Source organism: Nematolebias whitei, chromosome 17 (genome assembly GCF_014905685.2).
Source record: "Nematolebias whitei isolate Nwh7 chromosome 17, NemWhi1, whole genome shotgun sequence".
Classification (NCBI taxonomy): domain Eukaryota; kingdom Metazoa; phylum Chordata; class Actinopteri; order Cyprinodontiformes; family Rivulidae; genus Nematolebias; species Nematolebias whitei.
The window spans coordinates 29,065,434-29,082,352 of NC_056514.1; the positions used below are offsets into that span (position 1 = coordinate 29,065,434).

At 36.9% G+C, this 16,919-nt stretch overlaps 1 protein-coding gene across 1 annotated transcript in view; it reads right to left on the reverse strand.

Annotated features, from left to right (window-relative positions):
• The window catches only part of LOC119423671 (SH3 and cysteine-rich domain-containing protein 2-like), a 34,510-nt gene extending 22,049 nt beyond the window's left edge, over positions 1-12,461 (reverse strand). The window contains exon 1 of the mRNA XM_037691076.1: positions 12,381-12,461. Coding sequence (XP_037547004.1) covers positions 12,381-12,461 — 81 coding nt within the window. The remainder of the gene's footprint in view (positions 1-12,380) is intronic.
• Positions 12,462-16,919: the final 4,458 nt, after the last annotated feature.

A 16,919-nucleotide genomic window follows, 5' to 3' on the forward strand; every position in this document is an offset into this window, starting at 1 on the left:
TCCTACTTTAGCTCTTTAAAATCCATTTGGGCCGTCAGGGTACAGATCCCCCATGATCAATGAGGGACTACTGTATATAAATGTAATTAGTCCTGTCCAAATAAACAATAAATCAATTAATCGCATGATAAATTAAAATTATCAACCTCATTTTCAGTTATCGGCTTTATCGTTTCTTCGTGTCTCTTTCTACTGAAGACACTGGATGACAAAAAGCTCAACTCTGGTGCTTTTCACTGACCCCTCCCTTTCTCTTTGCTCTTTAAAATCCATTTTAACCGTCCAAAATCGTGTTTTTGGATCGTTAAAAGCAGCTAAGCTGAGAAGCTAAGCTACGAGCTAAGCTAACAGGCCAACCTGGGGAATAAACCTCTGTCTTGTTGAGCTCCAAAATTCATGGTTGAAACCCGTGCCTTCATGTAAAAACTTGTTTTTCTCTGCAAAAAGAAACTGTGAATTTGTTTACTGATTTTTAATTGAAAGCTTTGTGTGAAAAATGCTGTGCTAAAGAGCTCAAATCACCGAGCGTCCCATGTCACCATGTCAGCCCATGTCACGTCAAGGGCCCTCCCGCCCATTTTTCTAAGAGACATGCTGCACAACTATCCATCCTTTGGTTCAAACAGTCTTATTCTGCCATCAGGTGGTCAAAAAAGGTACTACATTCCAAACAAATCAACATTTCTTCTAAAATTTGACAGTTAGTTAAATTTCAAACATTATTGTTTATCGCAACAATTTCTGAGACAATTAATCGCCCAGCAAAATTTGTTATCGTGACAGGCCTAGGTGTAATATGGTTCAACTAGACACAGCTCTTCCCTCATGTTTCACAGCAAACACTGAATCTTATCGACATGGGTGGGATTCAATATTTATCATCACAGCTTGTACAAAGTGTCATGATGTGACATGAAACAACATTTCTGTGTATTTGCAGCACAATCTTTTATCAAAGTGAGGAAATACAGTACAAGATAAGAATTTGGAAAATTTAGGTCATCACTGCAATAAATTAGATTTCAAGAGTTGTTTTTTTAACAGAATGATTAGGGTTGTTATAACTGAGTACAGAGCACAGTTTAATTCACATTTACAGTTCATAAACATGAACTCATTAATTATGCACACAGATAGTATATCAGTTGTTTATTTTTGCTGTAACTTGTGTACTGAGCTTTCAAATGACTTAATAAAGCAAGCAAATATACTTTTTCAGCTGTTTTGAAGATGCTAGTCCAAACTCACAGGTTACGATTCTTTCAGACCAGTCAGTGAGCAGCAATGACTTTACATCAACGTACAATGGCAGCATAGCTGACTCTGAATCTCAGTTGAAGTAGTACTAAGAAAGTATCCACCATGCGGTACTTCTGACAATGGAACTCACTCGAGCTGTCATGAGAAAGCATAATTGGTTCCCTCAATAGTAAAAGTGAAAAAAGAGACTACCTTGTAAGTATTTCTCTAGTGTGTATACAGGTAGGCGCAGTTCTAAAAATAGCGTACTCCCGCTAGAGTCTTATGACATCACTTCTTGCTTATGGCTTCAAAATATTCTTACTTTACAGCAAACATTTTTATGTGGAGGGAAGGAAAAGCAGAGGTGTTTCAACGATTGTTTCAGTCCAGTTCTGCCATTCTTCAGGCAGGTTGTTCTGTGAAATGAGCAAAAGCAGAAACGCTTGTCTGCCTCGTTCAAATCAAAATGTCTGAAGTGAAGTAAGTGCATCTTTTGATTTAAGTATTATTTTTCTCACAATGACCTGAACTTTAAAATAAAGACTCTGTGAGGTGAAATTCTAGTTTGAGCTTGTTATATAAATGTCAACAAAATCAACCTTCTGTAGAAATATAAGGTTATTACCATTTGGAGCTAGTTGTACTGCAAATACTTGAAAATAAATCGACTTTTACAAAAAAAAAAAAAAAACACTTTTCCTTCTATGATTTATGAAGTCTTTGAAACAATTGCACTTACAATTAATTCTCTTTTTTTTAATTAGCATTTCCCCCTTCAACCTAAAATGCACTAGAAAAAGGGCTTCAACTTTTGAATAGTTGATGTATTCAATGCGAAATAGTTTCATAAAGTGTGAAACTTTATGGAGCTACATTTTACAGCAGATTTTCCCAAAATGTTTTCCTTCTCTTGTTTGCCACCTGATTTTCAACTGCAAACACTCTACCCTGTGGAAAAATGGTAACTGTTGAGACGAAAAGAAAAAAAACTCCTCACCAAATATAATAGCAATACACAGTAACTAGAACTGCTAAGAGGGGAGTGATATAAGCTAAAACAAGAGAAATAATGAACATATAAGTTGTTAAAGTTGAAAAATATCTGCTATTGAGCTGTGACAAACTAATGACTAGTCCAAGACTCACCCACTGACTATTAGAGACAGTTGCCAGCCCCTACGGCCCAGAACATGATAAATCAAGTAAAAAACAGTGTACCGTATTTTTCAGGCTACAAGGTGCACTTAAAATCATTTAATTTTCTCAAAAATCGACAGTGAGCCTTATAATCAGGTGCGCCTTATGTATTAATTCTGGTTGTGCTTACCAACCTCAAACCAATTTTATGTAGGTTATTGTGAATGAGTTGAATAAAGTTTGACTTATCTGACCGTTTTGTTTCGTTTAATGCGCCTTATAATCTGGTGCGCCTTATAGTACGAAAAATATGGTAATTAATAACGAAGTCATGATGAAAAGTAAAACAGACGGTTGTAATGTTCATCTGAGTTTCGTGAACTTGACTCGTTTGACTTTTGTTGCATTACCTATCACTTTAAAGCTTCATGTACAACATAGATTTGATTAAAGCTATATTTTGGGAGCTTTCTCTTCAAGCCCCTTTCTTTTTCCAGATGGTAAAACCACATTAGCATTATGTTAAATGCCACTATCTTAAGCGACAGATGAGGAATGAACCACTGTAAATTCTCTCATCCTCCCCTTCTTGTTAGATTCACACCCCTGTGTGTGGCTCCCAAATGCCAAGCTGTTGTTTGATGGGCCTTTTTGTGATTTGCATTTCAGCCGACTCTAGCAGCCCACAAGCTGCCTGCCACAGTGGTGCACAGCAAAAGAAGCTTTTATTTTCAAATCCAGCCGCTAAAACAGCTTAACGGCACAAGGAGCTTTTAGAAATCGCTGACGATCAAAATGGGTCTTAGATTTGCATATAATGATGAGGGAACTGTAGTTTCAGAAAGCTGGTTCGTGTACATGTACTATACAGTATTTAACACAGAGGGACATGTTCTCGTGATGTTTAAGTTCTTTAAAAAATCCAAAGAATAGGTTCTGAAAAGATAATTTTTAAAAATTATATTTATGTATATTATTGTATCTTGACAATGTATTGTGTAGATCCAAATTAGTCATTTGACTTGACAGGAAGTGCTTTAATGTGTAGTCTTAAAAACCTTGAGTTTAAGTCCAGGTATTGACCGGGGATCACTCAGTGCCTCTATTAGGTGCTGGGTGGTCATAGCTGCTACAGCTCTGGTTGTAATAATTTGTCTTATTGATCATTTAGACATATTTCTATTCTCAGTAAATCCAGTAGTTGTTTTCATCCTCAGTTAATCAGCATGGTATTCCACAGGGTTCTGTCCTCATCACCTTTTCATTTGTGCTTTATTTACTTCCTTTATACTACATTTTAAAACTCCTTTATTATCATTGCTATGCTGAAGATATTTAGCTTTTCTAACAAGGTTGAGTCAGGTCCTTAAGATGGGTTGTTTTTTGTTGAAACGTTTATCCAGAAGACTGAAGAAGTATTTTGAATGAAAGAAAATGTTTCAACAAAAAAAAAAAAAATCCATCCAGAGGACCTGACTCAACCTTGTTAGATTTATCTACCTGGATTATTGAACATGCATCAGGTTATTTAGCCTTTTTATTACTTTTAAACCTAAAGTCTATATCTGTCCTGTAAAGGTGTTTCAAATGTATAAAAGCCTGGTTGTCTCTTAATATTTTTCAGTTAAATGAGGAAAAAAAACAGGTTCATATTTGTGCTACAGATTAGTCCCTAAAATTGCTTTAAAGAAAAAAAAAACTGGTTTTCTTTTCACTCACCTAACACTCATTAAAATCTGGGGTGACTTTTGATGGTAATCCATCACTTGGCCTATATGTCAAAAGTGTTGTTCTCATTACTCCCAGCTAACAAAATATCAGTAAACTGGGTGCTCTAACCTCCAATGTGGAGATGGTTTATATTTTTATTTCATCCTGCATACTGTAACTATTTTTACCTGCTTCAGTAAATCTTCTGCAGATTGTCTACAGTTCATCTAAAATGCAGTTGCTCAGCTTTTTCCTGGGTACTTTAAATGCTGTTGTGCAAAACCCGTTGCCATTCCACCAACATTGTCTGTATTCAGTCTGAACATCTGAAGTTTCATCTTTGTAGGATGGCATATAGGTAGTATTCTATTTTATGTTTTTTATCCAATTGCATTTTTTATAATTGCTTTTATTTTACCTTGATTTATTTCATCTTCTCTTATATTTTAATCTAAGCTATTTTGGTGTAAAGCACGTTGCGATTTTCATACCAAAATCCACATAAATGATGTTTACTTACCTTATTTAGATGCAAGCCTTATTGGATAATCAGTCTTGTAAAATAACTTGTTTTTAATCGTGTCAGTATATTTGGATACTTTACAAAGTCTGTGTTTACTCTCTACTGACTCCACCTTTATTATAACACGGCAGACTAAACTTCACTGGTTCATCAGTGTTCCTGAAGCAAATCAAGGACAGTAATTTACTGACAATTAGACAATATTAGATCCGCAATGGATGAGCAATGGTGACACTGGAAATGATAAAAAATATTGGTTCTTAACATTTCTTTCCCAAATGCTTTAGTCATGATACTTTCTTTTTCTTCTGTCACTGTCTTACTCCATCAGCGTTTCACCTTTTTTCTGATTGGGCAAAAGTTTGTTTCAAAAATTAGCAGGACAAGTCAATCTGTTCATAAAAAGCAGGAAGTGTTCTTCTCAGTCAAAACGTACATGACTGAGTAATGTATCCTGCAAATAAAGATATGAAGAAAGCCAAATGGCTGAAAAAGACTGTTTAGAATTGTCATTTGCACAGTATTATCGCTTCAAAGCTACAGATGCATCCAGACCTGATTTAGAAAAGCTCTGTAATTGAAGGTGTTCAATAAAAAAGCTCAGCTGGGTTCTAACAAAGGAATGCAATGAAATATCACTGCTATAAAGGAAGCGTACTTCCTGGTATTTGGTCACCATTAGTTGCCACTTATTTTCTGATTCCCAGAAGAACATCTAGCTAAACTGTTTTTGTATCAACTTTGTCCTCTTATTCACCCACTGTAAAGAGCCATGGAGACAAAAATAGCACGTTAGAAAACAGGAGTGATGGTAGAGCAGACATAAGGATAAAAATAGGGAAGTGAGAGACAACTAGAAAAGGTCACCGGACAGAGTAAATTGGAAAAAGAAAGGAAATATATAATCTATGTGTGGGGCATGGAATAGAAATAAAGGCTGATAAGGAGGTGAATGTGAAGTAAGGACAGAGCCAGACAGAAACTACTTCCATCATTTCAGTTCCATAAAAGTGTCTTTGTGTTTGCCAAATACACAGTGAACTGTGTAAAGGTCCTGAAGAGCGCTGCACACCACCAACCTGCTTTATCAGCAGTGACGTCCACTCCAAAGACTTTATTCATATTTATGTACCGTAAAACTCTCATTTCATCTACTATAAAACAGCATAGAGATCAAATGAACTGTTTGACATCATGTAAAATGTATCTTTTTGGTTTCTTGCTCAATGGTATATGAAGTGAACAGTAATTGTTTGGATATTTAAGTAAATTTAAACCTACGGCCAGCACTTGATTTGCTTAGCATAAAATATGAAAAAGGGTATAGAAGCCAGACCTAATCAAACAAGCCCACGTCCTACAGCTCACCAGAATGGCTTCGAACTCTTTTTCTAAAGCCTTTGTTTAAGAAATTATTTACCTAAACTCGAAAAAGAGCTAATTATCTATAAAAGACATAAATTTAAGATGTAATGTTGTCCTGAACTAATCAACTTTGCAAGGGGCAAAAAGTAACTAAAATTGATGGAAAAGGTTTAATTACTTTTCTGAGTTTTGCACAAATTAATTAAAATATAGAAAATGTATCCAAATGACTAAAAATGACAAAAGAAAACAGAACTTTTCTGCCATTTAGAACAAAAACATTGAATGTTTGGGTGTCTTAAAAAGATCATTCCTTCAATCTATACGTTCTCCTTTAGACAGTTAACATCAGGAACTCCTATTAGTTTGAATTTTATTGATCTTAAATTTTTAAAAGCCATTTACCACACCCAAGGGTTTGGCTAAAAGAGAAAGTCAGATACTGACTTTTATGCCTCAAGTATACTCCTGTAGGCTAAAATGATGGTAGACATTTCATGTCAGACACAAAATAGTGTGAATGTGGCTTAAAGTACAATTGGGTTGATGGCGACTAGGCTTCAAAACACCAAGACTCCCGTTCAAAAGATATTCAGCTTAGTTCATGAAGTAATGTGTCATAATCTAGACATGTGGCTCTTTGGTCCTTGGTCTGCTGCTCCTTGAAGCTTTGACCAAACATAATGCAAAATGTAAATTTATTGGTTTTTATTCGCACAGTAAAGAGAAATGACAAGTTTTAGCAGTTCTTTTCTGCAAATGTTTAAAAAGAAATAACAAACGAAGGAGAAAATAAGGTTGTTAGCTTTAACTACTTCATTTTTCCAACTCCTGGCCTTAAAGTGGGATCATTCTATCAAATCCAGCAGAAATTCTTTGGAATGCCTTTAGAACAAACTGCCTAGAAGAAATATGGTGAATAATTAATTGATTAATAAATAGATACATAGACCTAATTAAAGTTAAAGTAAATACAAATTTTGAATTAAAATTTTAACAAGCCACAATTACATATCCAACAAAATGACCTAATATTTAGACACACTTTAAATGTATGCTTTATTACTTTAAAGTGGGATACATATTTATTTTTTATGAAATTAAAAGGAAAACTCATAAACCATGCAAAGTTCAGGGTTAAAATTTTTATGAAATATATTTTTCCCTTTGTTTACATGAATGTGGTCTTTTCTTTAGCCCTAAAATGTAAAATTAGAGTATTCAATATAGAATTTTTTTTCTTATAAATCACTCCCACTAGCTGGAAACAAAAACCCCTTCATATGAATTTGAAATGGTCCATAAGCCACCACTTGATAACGACCATTGTAGCAGGTTTTGCGGCTCTAGACACATTTTGTTTAGTAAGTGAAGGGTAGAAATGGCTATTTTGATCTAAAAAGTTGTAGACCTCTGATCTAGAGTCACTGCATCTGACAAAATTTCTGGTAGGCGTTATCAAATTAATTATAAAATAATATAAATATTAATCCTAACAGATATTCTAGTGTTGGGTATCTGCTTCAAGCCTTCTTCTAAATAGGGTCACCTCAGGTGCCACAAGACTGTACTGACTTATAACCAAATTCAAGAATTCAAATTTACATTTCATAAAGATTTAAAGTCATTTTCTTATGTACAATTTATGAATGTATGTAATAATCACCTAATGGAAACCTCTGTAATCAAGGTCAAATCTATTCATGCTTGATTAAGTTTAATGACTGAAAAAGTAAATAAATAAATAAAAATGACTCATTTGTTTAGATAATGAAATCAAAGATACCAAAGAGAAGTTGAACTTGACTTAAACTCTGTTCTACCCTCAGTAAGTTTAATATTTGTTGTTCAAAAGATGTTAATTGTATTCTGAAGTTACTTAGTAATGATGTAAATTTTGAGGCTTTTATTTTGACACCGACTGGGACAGGAAGTGTGAAGGATGTTTGTGAGTTGCACAGGAGAGAGCATGGATGAAGCCACATATTAATCCTCTTGAATATATGAATAATTGTCCAACTTAACCATTAAGGCTTGTGTTTTTAACAAATTGAATATACTGTATCAATAATTATGATGAAATGCAATAAATAAATAAATAGGAGAACTTATGAACAATTTATTTTTCCCATTTCAAAGCTTGATTACACCGACTCTGTGAAGTGCACCTGAAGTATAATACTGACCTTCTAATGTTGCTGTTTTTTTTTTTTAAAGCAAATGTCATTACATTCTGAAATATAAGATACTGAAATGACATGTAGAGGTCTAATAATATTTTTGGAGCCATCACCTTGCCTGTAGGTGGAGGAGGTGGAATAACTTGTCTGTCACTGCCTCTGTACAAGCACTCTAGAAAGCTGGTGCACACACTTAGCAATGCAATAAATACACTGAAGGAGAAGTGGAGAGACAGTGAGGGAGAGGAGTGAGACATGAAGGAAGTGCTGACGGGCTGAGAAAGACTGGAGAGAGGCAGCAAGGGGAAGTGAGAAAGACTGATGCAGAAGAGGGACAAAAGCTGAGATGATTATGAAACGATTAGAACGAAGAGAGGCGATTAGAGAGCCACTGGAAGAATCAAGTGAAGCTCCAGAGACGCCTTAAAGCAAACCGCTCTCCAAGATACCCCAGATGTAGCACATTTTTTTATAATTTCTTTGTCTTTCCTCTTCAGGCTTCTGCAGCATGTTAAGCAGGCCCTGTCAGCAGAAACTTGGCAAACCTCAGAGCTACATGGCTGATGTAGCCTGGATGACGACTCCTCCCAATTCTGTTTTGTAGCGACGTCCATTCGGCTGAATTACGACCTGGCCTCTAGCAAGACATGACAAACATCTGCCAGCTGATTGGCTCATAAATTTATGCAGCTGTTCATTGCCGAGCGAAAAGAATCCCGTTGTGTTTCCACTACTTCTTCCAGGACTCTGTTGTGAAAAATAATTTAAACTATGCTGCGATATTGACAGTAAAGCTGCTGTTAAAGCTTAGTTGAAAGTGTTGAAGAATAAACATGAACCAGGACGCAAAAATTATGCTGGTGATGGGGAACAAACTCAACTTTTAATTTATTTTTAATTAGTTTAAAGAATCAGCTAAACAGAAGACCTTAAAGTGCTCCCTGTCCAGATCTGATGCTTAATTCTGTCCCCAGTGATTGATTGGATTAGTTGGTAGTAGGAATGCATGAAATTGGATTTTTGGCCGATATCCAATACGCCAATATGTTAAAACTTATTTGGCTGATAAACAATACCAATACAGATATTTTTTCCCTAGACCTACTTATGCGCATGACGTCATAACGTTGTGCTGGCGACATCCTTGTCACTGGGTTGTCATACAAAAACCAAAAAGAGTGCCGTGTGTGTATATAGATTGATTGATTGATTTTTTTTATTAAAAGCTTTGTGTGAAAAATGCTATGCTAAAGAACTCAAACCACACAGAGCGTCCGCCATTTTGAGAACCAAAAACAAGGAAGGAGAGACGGCCCGTGTCACGTCAAGGGGCCTCCCTCCAATTTTTCTTAAAGACACGCTGCTCGCTCCCTCGTTATCCATCCTTTGGTTCAAACAGTCTTATACTGCCATCTGGTGGTCAAGAAAAGGTACTACATGCAAAATAAATTAGCCAACATTTCTTCTTAAATTTGGCAATAATTACTAATTATTGTCAAATTTCAAACAATATAGTTTATTGCAATAATTCCTGAGACAATTAATCGCCAAGCAAAATTTGTATCGTGACAGAACTATCAGTGAGTTATCTTGATGGCCGATCAAATGGCCGATGTCCGATATTTAACTTTATCGCTAATATCGTCCGATACCAATACCATGCCGATAATATCGTGCATCCCTAGTTGGTAGCATTAAATACAGGTTTGAACTGTTACAGTGTGCGTTGAAAATGTTGCACAGACCACCTTTAAAAGTGGTCTGGACACCTTTTCTGCATATAGTTGGTAGTCTGGACACAGTCCATCCTGATGCTGAATGTAGGACGTCCCATTAAACTCACATGACCCCTTAAAAACAGAAGAATATTACCTGGATGTCTCAGGGCAAAAAAACATAAGCTGCCCACTGATAAACGATAATTAAACAGGACTCTTTTTGGGATAATTTCTAAAGTGTTTTTGTTTGCTTTGTTTATGGCAACAACAAAAAAAATAATAATGAACTGTTAATCAGAATCTGTCATAAAAAGGTTGGTTTTGTCTGGATTTATTAATGTGAGTGGATTATAAAGACACTATGTGGGTTTATCTTCAGTGTATTGTTTGTTCTGATTGTTTTTGGACCCATTGTGGTAAACGCAAAGCAACAGTTTGAGCAATGCTGTGTCACATTATATGTTACACATTCATAAAACGGCTGACGGATGCTGGCGCACTGTGGACTTTTACAGAATGGATTTTTTTTTTTTTATTTTGAAATACTTTAATCAAAAAAGCTTAATTTTGTTTGTTATGCACTTTAAACCTGTATTTTGCGCTTTATTTGTAAGTCTGTTTACATTTCATTTTTTGGCATCATGTAAACCAAAGTTTTTACATTATGTTACACATAAAAATTACACATAAAATTAACTAAAATATTAGTGATTTAGATTTTGGGAAGAAAATTAACTGATTAGATGACTTGATTAATTGAAAATAAAGGTGATAACTTAATGAAACAATAGTCATTAATGGCAGCCCTAAACATGAAATAGTTAAAAAAAGTAAATGATGGTTATCTGATATTTTCTTGAGAAGTTAGGATAAAAATGAATTTGTCCGTTTTTATTTTAATGCATTTAATTTGGAAAATGTTGGTGCAAGGTGCCATTCAGGGAAGGGATTTGATCAGCCTTAAGACAACTTAAGTGGAAATGTAATATGTCAAGGATTTCAGGTAGGGGTGCACCGATAAATCGGCCCTGATTTCCTTAATTTTGGGAAATCGGAAATGGGCCGATACTTGAATGAGAAACCGATTTTACCGATTTTTTATTTTTTTATTTTAACAATTGTCTAAACTTCATTTATATTTCAGAGCACTACCTCATGGCCAGTTAAAAAAAGTTTGTATTGTTTCTAGGATATTGTTCAAGGGTATGTTTTTCAACTAAATATTGGGAAATCGAAGGCGCATTGTGACCTTATAACACCTGACAGTGTCGCTTATTAAGCAAAATCGGTTTCAGCCAAAATCGGAATCGGCAGGTCAGACTTTTTAGAAATCGGTGATCGGCCAGAAAACTGCAATCGGTGCACCCCTAGTTATTTAATAATTTTAATAAGACATTAATTCAAAGGAGAAGGTTGCTGGTTCGAATCCCAGCCAGGGAACTTTCTTGGTGGAGTTTGCATGCTCTCTCCGTGCATGTATAGGTTTTCTCGCACAGACCAAAAACATGCATGTTAGGCTGATTGGTAACTACATTGTCCCAAGGTGTGAGTGAGAGAGTGAATGGTTATTTGTCTCTATGTCCCTGTGATGGACTGGAGACCTGCCCTAGTTGTCCTCCACCTCTCTCACAGTGATAGCTGGATATGGGCACCAGTGACCCCCGCAACCCAAAAAGGAAGAAGCGGGTAAAAGATAATTAATGGATGGATGGATGGATTCAAAGGTGTCTTCAGTGAAAGTTACATGTTTTGAGTCCTTCTTTTAACTACTTCTCCTTAGTTTGGCTTTTTACTGTTTGTGGATGAAAAAAAAAAACTATTAGTAAAGTGGTTAGTTTTGCTTCTATTCAGCGTAAAACTGAATATTTCTCTAGCGTGGATATTTACTCGTCATTCTGATGTAGCGTTTTGTTTTTGTATGTGTTGGCATGTGATATTCTGTTCTAGCATCCTGAGGTTCCACCTGCACCATCCTTTCATTCAACAATATCAAAAAGTTTCATGTTCCTCAAAATTTGGGTCACGACTTGTCATCAAGGGGCGATGGTCAGTCCTGATACCAAACTAGCTGGAAGCCACTGGTTTAGCTAAGTTTTGACCATTCACTGACCTCCATGAAGTCCCAACTTCCAGTCATGCTAATGGAAGTCTGACAAAACATCTGCACACGGGAATTATTTCTCATTGTTCTGATTTGTTAATGCAGCACGCACGTGAAAGAGAGCAGACACACCTTTTTTGTGTAATCTGTAACTTTGAGGTTAGACAAGGTGGGAGAATTACAGGAGCTTAGTTATATAAGACCCCGAACACCACAGAATTAGCTTCACAGAGGAGAGAGCGCGCGTGCTTAGTCACTAAATTCACTTTAACACACATTACAACCAGTAAAGCGCAGGTGAATACTTAATTTAATGAATAACACACGTTTTATAATCCTTCCTCTTTTAAAATGACTGATTATTGATCAGTGAATAGCTGATATTTACACAGGTGTGCTGTTACCTTTGATTCGGGTTGGTTGGTGCCCTGCCTGGTAAGGTCCCGGTTCTGAGGCTCGCTCTCCTTTTCGCTGATTTCCGTCATCTTGAATCAAGAAAACCCTCCTTCAGCTGCAAACCTGAAGTCCACGGCGACAAAGGAGCAAGGAAACTCATACAGAGGTCTGAACACCGCCACAGTGTCGCGTGCAGAGATTAGACTCAGACCGCCGACGCATAATTTATGAGCAGCATCTGTTTAAGGGTTTAGCTTTCGAAAATGAGCGCCTTCCTCTCGGGGTTGAAGCCCTGAGTTGTTAGAAATAGGACCAATTAAAAAAAGATGCGTCCTGCTGCTCTTTCTCAGCCGCCTCGCGCACACTCGCGCGCGCTCCTCTTACAACAACTTTGATTTCGCCGTCACAAAGTGTGTGACTCCATCTGATTGGTCCAGGCCGACAGAAAAGCGTCAAAGCAGGGACAGCAGAGCCTCGCGCTGATTGGCTGAGAGGTGGTGACGCTAAGATCTACAATAAAAAAATATATATATTTAATCCTATTTTTTTATTATTTATTATTAGTGATTTGATTATGGTTTTGGTCTTTTACTAAAGTCTAATTTCACAAGATCTGTAGAGTCAAAACCAGTCATAAATTCAGACGTCAACAACAAAAATTGTTGCAAAAATATAAAGTAATTTTAGTTTTACTGATCACATCAGTAAACACGTCCACCTAGATGGATTGATCCATCAATATAAAAACAATGCATAAGCTTTTTTTGGCTGATGTAAAAATTTTGAATATTAAACTTTGCAGCACATTTTCTCACAGAAATAATCAAAGGCCTTGGAGGATTGCATATTGCTCACTATTTTTTGTATGCGAGATATAATAGTGCTAATAATGTGTTGTGGGTGATTTTCGACTAGTATCACTAGGAATTGTAGCTCAGTATTTGTTAAATTGACTGAGTTGTGGCTATTTTTGTTTAGGCTAACTTGAGTAAGCTGTAGCAGACATCTTGAATTGTCATGACTTCACTACTCAGTTGCAGACATGCAGCTAATCGTTAGTTTCTTAACCTTCCAGGACCTGGCATCCACATATGTGAACAACCTGGCATCCACATATGCAAGAGTTCGGGTCTTAGGAGGTTAAATTTCCATTAAGAACCATCCAGTGGTTCTCGAGATATTTTGCTAACAGACAAACAGGGCTGAATACAACAGTTAAGAATACAGTTTTACGCAAATCTCTCATGCAATGTGTAACACTTAGGGTATATGTGAATCACTCTCAGCAACCACACCAAAATCTGTAAAACTGACTTTTAGCCATTTCGGGTTTCCTAAGGTCAGTTGGCTGCTGCAGCTGTATTAATTTGGATTGCCTCCAAAAATAAATATATTGTAAGAGTATATTTACTAATCATTCTCTGAAAGTTTCATTAAAATCTCTCCTGCGATTCATGTGATATTTTGCTAACAGTCAGAAATGGTTGACCAATCGTCAAAGCCAAAGCTTTAAACAAAGATGTCCCTCAACTGCATATTTAAAACCTCACAACGCTAATAAACACTAAAAAACAGCTATTGTCCGTCTCCCTGCTTGTGCTGAATTCATTAGAAAAAAGAGTGAACATGTAGGTTAGACGTTCCAAGCGTATGGTCCACAGAGAACACCAGCACTGGAGCTGCTGGGTGGCTGATTCAGCACCAAGGACAGCTCCCCTGGCCTCCCTGCCTCTGTAAACTGTCTCACTAATTATCAGGCTGCCTGGTTTCATCCAGTCTCGTTTCATTCCTTAACTCTCTCTATCAAGCAACACCAGCGTGTGTACAGAATGCTGTATACTCTGTCACGCTGAGTTAAATATAGAAACAGCACAGAACAAAGCAAAGGCACTAATTATAACTCTTTGTGCAAGAAGGCGTGTGAGTTTGTTTTGATTCCCCAAAAATGTGCAGTTTTTTCCCCCTTTTTGGAGAAACCGTTCACTTAGAAGAGGTGTAGACCTGGACACGATGCCAGTTTATCCCCAACGCCAAAACAATATTTTGTTAAAGGGATGCAGATAACTCCATAAGCTAAGAACAAATGTCTTTATCAGCAGCACGGTGGTGCAGTTGGTAGAGCTGCCACCTTTCAGTGAGCAGGTCGCCCAGGTTCAAATCCCGGCTGGGGGTCTTTCTGGGTGGAGTTTGCATGTTCTCTCAGTGCATGTGTGAGCTTTCTCCCACGGACCAAGAACATGCACGTTAGGTTGATTGGTTACTCTAAATTGTCCCTAGGTGTGAGTGAAAGAGTGAATGGTTGTTTGTCTCTATGTGTCCCTGTGATGGACTGGAGACCTGTCCAGGGTGTCCCCCGCCTCTTGCACAGTGATGGCTGGACATGAGCACCAGTGACCCCTGTGACCCCAAAAAGGAAGAAGCAGGTAAAGATAATGGATGGATGGACGGATGGATGTCATTATCATAACTCATGATGACTTCAGAAGGCTAATTTTAGGTCTGGCACTTAGCATTGAAGGTATGACATTGGTGTCTGGGCTTAAACGCAGCAAATATAACATGCTGTACACAATCAGGATTTGTTTAATACTCATGAGAATCACAAATAAGAGTTTAAAATGGTCAGCGTTTGTAATTTGCTGGACAAGTGACTGCAAAATTTATTTAGACCTTGGCAGTTTTACAGTCTGCTGCTTATCTACTGTAAGTGAAAATGATGCATGAAGTCTCTTATGGCTCCAGGGGGAGCTACATTAAGTTGGCAAAGGTTGGGGCAGGACCTAGCTTTGAAACAAGATCTGCGAGCCCGTCTTTCATTTGCTCTGAAAGAGTGTGACTGGACCCCCTCCCATTCAAAACAGATGTATCCTCCAGTCTGGTCCGTTTCAACTGTTTGCACAATCTGATTACTATTAATGAGCAGCAGCCTTTCAATTTGTTAATTGGTTATAATAACAAAAAGATAGGCACTTTATTTCATAAAAGAAATAACAAACAAAAGGATGCTGTTCTATCAAGTTTTTAAAAAAAAATCCTGGGAACTCTAAAGAGGAGCTGAATGGAGAACTCCCTACAGTTCTTTGAAAGTATTAAAAGTCACACAAATAGGAGAGTTTACCCAATAAAGATCTGAATAGAAGATAAACAAATTGTCTCCTTATAATTGAAGAAGGCCAAGAAACCACATTATAAAGTACACCACTTTGTGTAACATACACTGAAGTTTTTATGTAGCATAAAAATACACAGACTATACAAAGGAAGCACATTCCATAAAAATGTCTACACAGCCAATAAAAGTTAAAATGTAGCCTGAACAAAGGACACATTGACATATAAAATATTGATGAATTAAGACAACCCCTATTTTGAGATTAAATGTCCTATCTAAGGTCCAGCCAAATATTTATGGGGTTATTTCCTTTTGATAGGGGCCCTGCAGCTGCTGAAAGGCAGTTTGAAGCTCCTCCGTAGCCCGAGTAAAGTCTAGCGTCATCTGCATAAATGGGCACTTCAGCTGTAGTCTTGTTCATCCCGATGTCATCAATAGAAATGGACTCGGAAGAGGCTGTTTCTTAAAGTGGTGGGAGTTTAAAGGAGAGCAATAAAAACATCAAATCAAGCTTGAATTGTTGTGATTGAACAAACAGATAGTTTTCATTGTTGTCTGTATGTACTCAACATCTCTGGGAGGGGGGTTAACCCAAAACACATTACAAGCTACATAACAAATTTGACTGCCACATTTTGAATTGACTTTGAGTTTTGCGGAGAATGAGCAAAATTCACTGGTCACAGGGGACAGGACACTCCCAGCATGTAAACTTTTTGTGCAGCGCACGGCACAAATCTGTCTGTTGCCAACTGAGCCTAAAGGTGCGTTCAGTTACAAATGAATCGTCAATGTCAGTATTTGTGTAGTGTGCTGTTACTTGAAGTATGAGGAACTTAAAGTTCAACTCTTTTGAAGTGGGGTTTGTGAACAAGTTATGAACAATGAATATCTTACCTGTTATAGATTCATTCAACCTTTATTTAGACAGGTTAATCCCATTGAGCCTCGTGGACTTATTTACAAGAGAGACCTGAAGATAACTCAAGGTCAAGGTCAAGGTTCTTTATTGTCATTCGCATCGCACGTGGTAAATGTGGTAGAACAAGATTGTGTACACAGGGTCCCAGTTACATCCAACAAAAATATAAATTGTAAAGGAAAAACAGTAATAAGATCTAAGATATGAAGAAATATGCTAAGCTAAGAAAATGCTAAACACTTAATAGTGCAAAAACAGTAATATGTCGAGCAACATCATTATGAACATGAGTCTGTGTGAGCAGATGAGTATGAATGAACACAGCAACATGAAATAAGTCAGCAGCATGAGATCAGCAGCATGAGATCAGCAGCGTGGATAATCAGCAGCACACAGCAACAAAGTGGCATTACAAGTTTTTTTTTTGTTTTGTTTTGTTTTCTCTTCGAATGACTTTAAATTGGATAGCTCTTGTCTTTAAACAACTTCATATTCCAAAACAAACCTTCATGG